Source organism: Heloderma suspectum, chromosome W (assembly GCF_057233095.1).
Source record: "Heloderma suspectum isolate Gila_16-S chromosome W, 16-S_ref, whole genome shotgun sequence".
In the NCBI taxonomy this organism is placed as follows: domain Eukaryota; kingdom Metazoa; phylum Chordata; class Lepidosauria; order Squamata; family Helodermatidae; genus Heloderma; species Heloderma suspectum.
This window is the reverse complement of record NC_139475.1, coordinates 954864-965551: the sequence shown is the minus strand read 5'-3', so window position 1 is coordinate 965551 and position 10688 is coordinate 954864. Positions and strand designations below refer to the sequence as shown.

At 53.5% G+C, this 10688-nt stretch overlaps 1 protein-coding gene across 3 annotated transcripts in view; it reads right to left on the bottom strand.

The window, feature by feature from the left end:
• Positions 1 to 4806: 4806 nt before the first annotated feature.
• LOC146333902 (guanine nucleotide-binding protein G(I)/G(S)/G(O) subunit gamma-7) overlaps positions 4807 to 10688 on the bottom strand; it is a 127163-nt gene continuing 121281 nt past the window's right edge. For 2 of the 3 annotated variants that reach the window (XM_084825080.1, XM_084825081.1), the window contains one exon: positions 8614 to 9139. In XM_084825080.1, the coding sequence (XP_084681206.1) occupies positions 9014 to 9139 (126 nt within the window). In that variant the 3' untranslated portion in view covers positions 8614 to 9013. Of the gene's footprint in view, positions 9140 to 10688 lie in introns of all 3 variants that reach the window. The other variant, XM_084825079.1, reaches the window with a different exon arrangement.

The window sequence follows — 10688 nt, the reverse complement described above, 5'->3', positions numbered from 1 at the left end:
CCCAGTTAACCTAAAAACTGTTTTGGCTGAAGAAGACAGTTGTTGTTCGTTGTTCAGTCGTTCAGTCGTGTCCGACTCTTTGTGACCCCATGGACCAGAGCACACCAGGCCTTCCTGTCCTCCGCTCTCTCCCGGAGTGTGCTCAAGTTCATGAAGAAGACAGTACAATTTATCTAACCCTATTTACTTTTGCCTCAGCCCACTGTTATGGGTCAAAACTTTTCTGCTGGAGGCTGCTGTCCGATTCTCAGTCTGTCCCTGATGCTAAAGTGATCACTTCTGATTGACAAAGTAGGATTAAAATACATCTTAATAAATACAGATTGGACCCAAACCTCATGCCGTTTGTGACTCTTCTCGCTGGGAATTTAAACTCGCTGGAGGGTGCCTTCTACTCTGTCCAGCAGGATGGGCTAGTTATACAGAGATGGGCAACTTGTGGCCCTCCAGATGTTTTGGCCTACAACTCCCATCAGCCCTAGCCAGCAGATCCTGTGGTGAGGGGATGATGGGAATTGTAGGCACAAACCTCTGGAGGACCTCTTTTTTTTTCTGGCTTAAATGACAAGGCAGAAGTCCATGAGGTGAAGCTTTATCTAATCACTGAACTTCCGTGTTGGGAAAAACTGCATTTACTGATTTTTTTGCTCAGGATCGAGGAGGCGTGGGGCCTCTCAGGAGGGAAAGGGGCAGACCTAGGCTGGAGGGGAAACCTTTCTTGTCTGTTTCTCTGCAGAACAAAAGTAGGGATGAGAAAGGTTCTGGCTTTAGCAGAAGACGCTGTTTCAAATGCAGGGCTTTCCTGATGGCCAGCTTGGACTCCTGCTGACCCTGAGCGCGGAGGTCAGAATAGATCCCCAGATCTCCCATGGGAGCTTTGCCTTGCCTCAGTGTTAGGGTAAGGGTTGTTGGGGGCCCCAGATTGAAAGGTCTCAGGCTGACTTTCAGCATGAGATGGAGAGTATCTTCCAGGGGCTGCTTTTCCCACCACAGCAATGTAATGATGGGAGAACTTGCAGCAGGGGAAATTTTCCCCATGTATGCTGCTCCTAAAACATCCTGAAATCCTCCCAGGATCTGGATGCAGCAGCCTAGTCAGGGAGAGGGAAGGTTTGAAACCGGGGCAGGCTGGCCTGTTGGAAAAATGTCTCTCTCCATAGGCCGGAAGTGGGGTGAGGGGACTGGGATCAAAGCTCAGTGGTCGAGCAGCTGCTTTGCAGGCAGAAGGTGCCCGGCTCAGTCCCCAGCATCTCCAGGCAGGGCTGGAAAAGCCAAGACACCCTGGAGAGACACCGCCAGCGAGTGTCGACAATTCTGAGCTAGCTGGACTAATTCTGGCTTGCTGTAAGGCAGCTTCCTTTGCTCCTATTTACATCAGTCCTTGATACAGAACCTTGAGGAATAAAAAATTGCTTTATTTTAAGGGGAAGGGCTGTAGCTCAGTGACAGAGCCCCTGCCGTGCAGGCAGAAGGTCCCAGGTTCAATCCCTGGCATCTCCAGGTAGGGCCAGGAAAAGCCATTTACTGTCTGAAACTCCAGAGAATCATTGTGGCCAGTCAGTATTGACAATACTGGGCTAGGTGGGCCCAGGGTCTGACTGAGTGTAATCTTCCTTGCAAGTGCACACTTTTGGGGCATAGGGCCCAAACCTTGGGACCTTTTCCATGTTTACCTTAGCCTTCCTAAGGGCTATAAACTTGTCTTCTGTTTTGAAATGAAAACCAGAACTTTCAGCAAATCCATCATTTGCTTTCAACTTGGCCCCTGGAGCTGTTTTCTACTTGTAAACAAGAGCTCTGAAGAACAGAAGTCGCAAGCAACCACTGAAGACGCGTAGCAGCAAGCCGTCTTAAGATTCGACATGCCTATCGTAGGTGGATCCATCCCGTAAGTGAGATGGCCGGAAGCAGGGAACAGGGCTGTGGTGCTTCAGCTTTCGCTTCCCCAGGCCAAGCACACCAGCTCGTCCGAGCAACGTTTCCAGCTCAAAATCTGAAGACGGATACCAGCAAGAAGAACAAAAAAAAATCAGAATTATTCCAGGAATGCTGAGGAGACCCCCTCTCCCGCCTCAGCTGCTCCATCTTTTCCCCCAAACTCTCTGTGTTCCAGGAAAGCGAGAGGTGCTTTTTTTTCTGGATTCTGGCCTGCAGCCCAGAGGTCACAAGGGAAAACACACTGCGTGCACAGCTGACATCTGTTTCTGAGATTCATTTCCTTTCTTGGAACCAGGAGGCTGCAAAGATGGAATGGAAATGCAGATCCCTAGATGAGGTTTTGGTTGTTGTTGCTGCTCAGAATGACACAGCACCGTACGCCAGCAAATCTGCAGTAATGCCGTTTTTACTCAGCTCACTCATGACTTGGTGACACTGAGGTCGATCCTACTAAAGCACAGGGGCAGAACTGGAGGCCTGGGGTTCAAATCCTGCTCTCCGCAGCTCCCTTTCAAGACCATGCCTCCTTGCCGCCACCCCCTTTCTCCTTACCACCAATTTAAATTGGTGAAATGCCTCTCCAAAGGCAGGAAGAGCTTGATGCTACAATATGCTGGTGATTCTTGGCCCTGCCCCTCACCCACCCCTGGCATGTGGCCCCGAGAGCTTCCCTGGAATGGAATGCTGCCCTCAGGCTGAGAGTTCTGCACCCCTGCAATAAAGATATCAATGTGGCTTCTGTCTTTCCCCCACTGTGGGACATTTTAAATACAGAGACGAGCTGGACGGGTATTTCCCTAAGGCTGCAAACCAATACATCCTTACCTGGAAGGAGCCCTGTTGAAATTTGCAGGACTGACTTCTGGGTAGGCATGTATAGGATTGCACTGTACGTCAGGGAAAGTTCAGCGCATGGGGAGAATCGACCCTGGCTCGGTTGCAGCTAGCGCTGCCATCTCGGGTAAGGTGCCGCCATCGAAGTCTTGCTTCTGTGATGCTGTGCCAAGGCTCAAGTGCAGGAGATCCTCACCCTCTGCACAGGTGCCTGTTGTCTGGCAAAGGTGACCGGCGGAGGTGTGTGCCTCACCCACCTGCCTGTGGTCTGCAGGAGCCTAATCCAGACCTCTCCAACCTCGTGCCCTCCAGGTGTGTTGGACTACAATGTCCATCATGCCATACCCAGCATGTTTTGATGATGGGGGTTAACAACATAAGAAGAGTCCTGTTGGATCATACTAATCATCACAGCCAGGGGGAAGCCAGCTTGGCCCCAGACTCCAGCCAGAGAGGAGGCAGCTGCAGGGCGCTTGTTTTCACCCTTCCCTGCTGGAAATAACACCTCTAGGAACTTTGAAACGAAGAACTGGTGCCTGGGGGTCTTTTCCCTCTCCCCCCTCCCTTTTCTTTTTGTGCCCTATTAGACTGTAACCCTGAAGGCAGGGAAGGTCTCATCATTAATGCTGCAGGAGCCTTTTTGGGCAGAAGCGCAGGGGAAAATCATTGCAAATAGAACAGGCAAATCTAGGGCAGCATCCTGGTCCCACCATGGCCAACCCGATGCCCCCAAGGGAAGCAGACAAGCAGGGCACGTGCACAACAGCCCCCACCTCTCGTGTCCCTTAGCAAGCATCCCGCCTCTGCTCCTGGAGGTGATATGTAGCCACCAGAAGCAGCAGCCAAGTGATAGGCTCAGCCCCTGTAAACCTAAGCCCCTTTCAAGCTGTCCATGTTGGGCTACCCTCACTCCGGGGGCTCCCAGCCTAGTGCCACTATTCCCTCTTCTCCTTCTTTGTGCATTTTTTCTGATCAGAGCAAAAGTGAAAGAAGCTGTGGAAAAACATGGTGGGCCGACGCAGTGAAGGTGATGACATCTGAACTAGAGACATGAGGGCTGGAGTGTGTGGATTGGGGGGGGGGTATTTTTTCCATGGGCTGTATTTGTGTCCCCCCCCAAAAAAAACTTGAACAGCTTTGGATTATGAAATATTTTCTTTTAGAATTATCAACAAAGTATTTGGGACAAGGTGTCTATACATTGCTTTTCTGCCTTTATCCCGCCCCCCTCCCCCGATGATTTCTAAAAACCATGTAATAAAACTTTTATAGAAAGACTAGAGATGTAGAATTTCTGGAAATAATGAAGCCACAGGGGAAAAATGTTTTTAATCCTCTCCGTAAGATTCCCAGCATAGTTACTTCTCCCATGTCTTATTAAAATTATTGAGCTGAAGTATCTCTTACTGATATTTAGGGATGTTCCAAGTCATGCTCACTTTCCCAGCATGTGAGTAGAGCCGCTATAACATGGAAGAAAAAGTGCATTCTTGACACTTTAGGTTTTGTTCTATACTGTCCTTTGTTTGTGGGCTTGTTCCGGCTAGATAATGTAACAAGTCAATTAAAGCAGTTCTAATCTAAAACCCACACGTGAAAAAGCACAGTAGGTTATCCTGTAGGTTATCCACAGACAGTATGTGGGTTATCCACATAAGGCGCCTCCATAGCCAAAGGTGATGTACCTGTCTACAATGCCCATCAGCCCTCGCCAATGGTGAGGGATGATGGGACTTGTAGGCCAAACCTTCTGGAGGGCCACAACTTGCCCACCTCTGGACGTGACCCACCTCTTCTCCTTAGGACCCCACTCTGGTAGTTGTAAGGGCGGGAACCCTTCTCCAACGGGGCAGTTGTGGTCCGCCTTGGGGTGGTGGCCAGAAATAGCTCTCTACCCAGAGAACTTTGCCCCCTCCACAGTCTGGCATTTTGGAAACTGAGCCCCCTGCCCCCCAGCAAACAGAACAGACGCAGACACAGGTGAGTGCAGCACCAAGGATATTTCAGCCCCCAGTTAGAAGGACAACAAAGGCGCCAGCAAAAGTGTCTTTTTTATTCATTGTGTTATCAATTCTTTTTTCTTTTTTTAAACGGCAATTCCACAAAATATTAAACACTAAGCAAGGAAATTGGTCTATGGCACACTGGAAAAAATGAAGGAATTACAAAAAAGGGAAAAAGTAGAAACTAGAGAGAAAAGATGTTCAAAAGCCCACATTACGGACACAGATTTTACTTCCCTAAAATACCATCTTTACAAACCTTGATTTGCTTTTGGCAACGTTATCAGAACTTTGCAAGTAAGAAATATAAACCAGAGGGAGAGAAAGGAAAAGCACAACAATGTCCAATGTGTTTGGTTGGTGCTTCTGCTTTTTAAAAAATATGAAATCAAAGCATTTTTAACCTTGTTAAATTAAAAAAAAGAGTTAATTTTTAAGTACCCCTTTAAAACAGTTTGGCAAAGAGGGGTGAATCTTGGCACCTTTGAAAGGGGGGGCACTTGCATAAGGCCTGAATGAATGTCCAGTAGGAATCCACAACAGATTCAGATTAATTTGGATTTCTATGAATCGAACCTGCAGATCCCGCAACGGACCCGCTTTTTACCTTCTGAGGGGATGTGCACAAATGCATACCGGCACTAATGTGTGCTTGCACAAATGGAACAAAATTGTCATATATCCCTTTAAAAAATCCAATTGCATCAATGAGCGGAGAGCAGAAGGAAAGCTGCCTGGTGATCCACAATATGCAGATGGAACAGATTTAACAAAATCTGTACATCGCTAATCTCTGGGGAGTGCAGGTAGACGTGAGGAGGGGGGCGCTTTACTCAGGCATAGAAGATGCTTGGCCCAATTTTCCAGGGGAGGGGGGCTCTCCTGCCCTGCCTGGGGGTGGGGACACTGGCCCTCTTCTCCTTAAGGCAGCGACAGAGTGGCACAAAGGAAGAACATAAAAGCAAGGACTGAGCTAAGCAGATCAGATGCCAGGGAGGACAGTGCGGGGGGGGGGGGCAGGGGGCTCCTGTACTCCCTATGAAGAAAGGAGCTTTGGCTTCTCTGGCTGCTCCTTCCTCCCCAGCCAGTGAGTCCCTGATCCCCGCCCAAAGGCCCTCTCTTCAATGTGACCGGGAGCAGAACAAGGCAGACCCCACGGCGATGGTGGGAGGAGGCATGCAGATAGAGGGCTACGGCCCAGGGCAGGCCCCAATCCGAGATGGAGCAGAGGAGTCCAATGGCTTGTTCCCACGGAAATCAGAGAGGGAAGGAAGGCGAAAGCGGTCTGGCCCGGCCCCTCTCCCCCTCCAGAAGACGTTTCTGGGAGACAGCAGGGCTCCCACTCTGCCGGCCCAGAGGGGAGCACGTCTGCCTCCAAACTTGGCCTCCAGACAGCCAAGGACTCAGGACAGGGCATCTCCTGGGCAGACCCCCAGACTGCCCACATGCAAAGTACCTGAAGACGTCCCAGAGGTCTTCTCGGTCCTTTGCTTTTTGGACAGATACACAGAGGACAACTGGCAGCAGTTAGCCTGCATTTAGCTTTATGTTACGCCAGGAAGAAGACCCCCCCCCCCCCGCAAGTTACAGTCACCCACTGCAGTTATGTACGGACAAAGAACTGAAAAGGAAGGGTTTGGCAATCCTCCCCCTGCACGTTCTTTCCCACTCTCCTGTCTTTGTTTGCAGTTCGTCCTTTTCTCCCTCTACTCCGGAGTTGCCCCAACCTGGTGCCCTCCAGATGTGTTGGACTACAACTCTCAGCATCCCCAGCCAGCCTCGCAAGGCGTTGTAGTCTGACACACCTAGAGGCGCCAGGCTGAGGGGCTGTGCTAGCCCAACAGAGGAGCCATGGCCAATTCACACCACCACCCTGCAGCAAAGGGACCAGCTGGTTCGCCACCAACACAGGATGGGCCCTGCTCAGGACCTTGTGAAGGCCACGATGCCCCCTGAAGACCACCGAGAGCCCTCCAGAGTGGGCAGCCATCGACATCAGATTGTGGGGCAGCCTTCTGGGTTGCAGAGGGAGATCAGGGAGAAGAGGGGTGTGCAGCTGTGCTGGGTTCGCTGCCACAGGCCAGTCCGAACGCTGCTCAATCTGGTGGGCTGAGAGAGGCGCGGTGGAGAGGCTGGGGCGAGCTGCCAAGGGATGACCGTGTGGCAAACCGGCAGCGTGGAGGGCTCAAAAAGAAGAAGCCAAGATTGGGGGGCTCTTTCCTTGTAGGGAAGAACCCTGACCCCAGGAGAGCTGCCTCCCTTCACTGGGCCACGCCTGCTGTTTTTTCAAAGGGGGGTTGTTTGGGAGAAAGGCCAGGAAGCCTGCCGAGGGCAGTCACGGGCGGGTTGGCTTTCCAAGCCAGGGGCGTTTTGGAAGGCAAGAGGAGGGACGAGAGGGACGAAAAGCGACTGTGGCTGATCTCGCCATAGGAATTGGCATGGGGGGAGACGAGGGATCTAGGGAAAGCAGACATTTAGGGGAGCTGTTCAGTGCCGGGACCTGCTGGTGAGGCCGAAGACACCCAACCTGTCCACAGGGTGGAGAGGAAGCTGAGCCTGACAAGCCAGGAGGACTGCAGAACCGTTGCAAGATGGCCGGACTCCTCACCTGGCACTTCCAAGTTAGGGGGGGATCCTCCAAGCGGGGAGCGCCTCGCCTCTCCTCCTTACTGCGCCTTTTCTGCTGCAGCACGTTCGGAGCAAGGGGCACAGGCTCTGCACAGGCGCCCCGGGGCTCTGCCGGCTTGGCCTCCCAAGGGAGAGACCTGGAGAGCAGAGCAGCACCCTCCCCCACGCCCCCTCCTCTCCCGATCAAAGGAGGGAGAGGTGAAACGGACCTGCTTTGCTAACACAGGATGCAGCTCCTCTGCCTTTTGCGCCCTTATCTGGACACACGCCCAGCCAAAATGTCTCCCCCGCCACTGCGCTGTCGATGGCAGCAGGGGGGCCGCCGACTCGTCCCTACGCTCGCTCCCTGTCCCAACCTGAGGCTGCACAGCCACGTGCTCCCTTCAGCCACCGACGTGGGAGCCCTGCTGGCCCGAAGAGCTCCGCTGGCTGCCTGCCCCCAAGTGCTAGGGACCCGGGGCTCCGAGGGGGACTTGTCAGAGGCCAGCTGCCTCTCTAGCAAGACGTGCCCAGAGACTGCAGGCAGCTGGGGATCTCCCCGCTTCCCCAGCACACGGTGTCCATCCGCCCACAAACCACTCCCCTCCGCCCCCTCTCTCTCGGTGAGAGAAGAGGACCGTGGCTTCGAAGCACCTGCCTTGACTTCCATTTCTTTCGCACTGTCTGCTGAACGAGGGGTCCAGGAGTGTCAAACGCTGAGGCTCCTGCCTTTGGCCCCCGGTGCCTCCCCAAGGCACTGAACTGACCTTTTGCCCTGCCACGAAGGAGGGGGTGGCTCTGGCGACGGCCTTGCAGCATGGGGCCCCCAGACCAACTGAAAGAGGAAGGAGAGTCAATGTCGGCGCTCAGCTGCTCCGCTCGCGAAGCCCCAAGAGCAGGACGGAGGAAGATGGAGAAGCGGGTGACCCAACGACAGACAAACAGCAGGGAATGGAGAAAAGCAGCAGAGTTTCTCATGCTTCTGTCTCTGGGAACGGACGCGTCTCCTGCATGGGGCTCATGGGGTTTGGGGCGGAAAAGGTCACCCCGCCCCTGTGCCAGTGCAGGTTCTGTTACAGATCCTGCGTGGGGACACGCCTTTAAACCAGGGGAAGGGGCACACTGGGAGGGGGGAGGTGGTGTCATGATTTTCTGCTGCTGCTACCTTCCAACGCGACTCCTTTGAGCGCCACCCCCCTCCCCACCGGCTGGCCCCGATCCTGAACTCAGTCATTGGCAAAGATGGGCTTTATACGATCAGACACACAGAGACACGCCCCCCACGCCCCGCAGCACGCAACCCTGGCCTTGTCCTGGAAGGTCCAAGCTGGGTCAAAGGGAAGTGGGGGCGTGGGGCACGGCCCCTGCTGCCCAGACATCAGCACCCCCTCCTCTGCTCCCCCTCGCCTGGCCACCTGCTTTGCTTTTTAAAATTTGGGCCCCTCCGGGAGCAGACTCTGGCCCTTGGGCTTGCAGATGCCTTGGCGGTCGCTCCGGAGGCCCACAGCCAGCTCAGACTCGGCGCTCAGCCATGACCCCGCAGGGCGGCGTGAGAAGTGTGCGTGACTTCCAAGCGAGGCAGGCCAGCGCCCTGCCCGAGAGATGAGTGGGCTGAGGGAGGGGGGGTCCCGCTATAGGATGGTGCAGGGCTTCTTGTCCTTGAAGGGGTTCTCCGAGGCAGGGACACCGACCAGAAGGGGGTCGTTCCGGGCCTGCCGCTCGCAGTAATTCATGAGCTCGGACGATGCTTTGGAGACCTGCGGAAGGAAGGAAGGAGACGGGGTTGGGAAGGTCACTGGAATGGGGATGAGTAGGGAGGGTGCGAGAAAAAGTCCTTTCAGGGCATCTTTGTTTGCTGCTTGCAGCTTTTTAAAATTCCAAAACAGGCATCCTAAAAGTCCTGTTTATTTAACACTGAAACCGACCTCAGCCTGATCACAGGGAAAAGGAGAACCACAAGATGAGAAAGGAAACGCCGAAGGGTCCCTCCAAAGAGGGAAGCCACGGTTAAATGTGAGCCAGCCCACTGTTATTAATGAGGTGCGCGCCCGCCGGCCGCCCTCACTCTTCTCCTTGGCCTCAGGACGAGGGCTGCAGAAGGCAGCCAACCTCAGAGGCTAAAAACGGCTCCTTCCGAAGCCACAGCAAAGCAGCCGGTGGGAGAGACGGCTGTGGACTCACCGCTTATTTCAGTTCAAACATCTATTCTGAGAACCCAGCCCACAGAGACGGCCCGAAACCAGATGTGAGGGGGGCGGAAGGGATGGGTGCCCATCTTGAGAGAGTGCAGGACTGTGGCGGCCAGGCAGGGCTGCCTCCTTTGGAGCAGCCTGGAGCACGCAGCACACGGGGCTACTGCTGGAGGGTGAGGCGGGGGAGAGGGGTTGACTGTCCCCAGATGATGGGCCAGGACCCTCAGAGGCTCCTGTCCAGAGAAGGAAGCACAGCCAGAGCCCACAAAAACTGGAGGGAGCTGGATCTGCCTGCATTGCGTACTTCCAGCATTATGGACTCCTGTTCTCAGAAGGTTCTAACCTTCTAATATGCAAGTTGGCTGCATATAACCTGGATCAAACCATCTAAGTGCAGCCAGCACCACATCTCGTGGTTGCAAATTCCATAGTTTAACTCTGTGCTACGCAAAGAAGTCCTTCCTTTTGTCAGTCCTAGATCTCTCACTACTCAGCTTCGCAGGATAGGCTCCTTTAGGTTCCAGTATTATGAGAGAGGGAGAAAAATGTCTCCCTCCCCACTTTCTCCACACCAGGTATAATTTTAAGATCAGAAGAGCCCCGCTGGATCAGACACCCAGGGTCCATCTAGTCCAGCATTCTGTTCACACAGTGGCCAACCAGTTGTCAACCAGAAACCCACAAGCAGGGCATGAGCACAACAGCACCCTCTGTATTGGCCCTGGGAGCGTGGCCAAGCCATTTGTTGCGTTAGAGGGGCCTAGAGATCCAGAATGCTTGCTTAAGCTCATTATTGGTGCAGTTCCCATGCTACTAAGCCTCTGAGCATGTGCAGATGAGTCAAAAGGCCGATAACAGCCTTCTTGGTGCATTCCTTGCTAATGAGGAGAGTCTTCATCTTTGATGTGGCTGAGAAGCAGAGTTTGATTACCTTAAAGCTACTGCTAGCCTATGCTGGGAATGAGCGCGAGGGGCGCGTGCTGCTGAAACGCTGCTTATTGCTAACCTGTAGAGTATAAGACCCATTGTGCCCAACGGCTCGGGGCTCAGAGAAGCTGTCTGATCCAGCCATTGGGTACGCCTGTGTGCTGGAAGTTACCCAATAAAGCCTCCT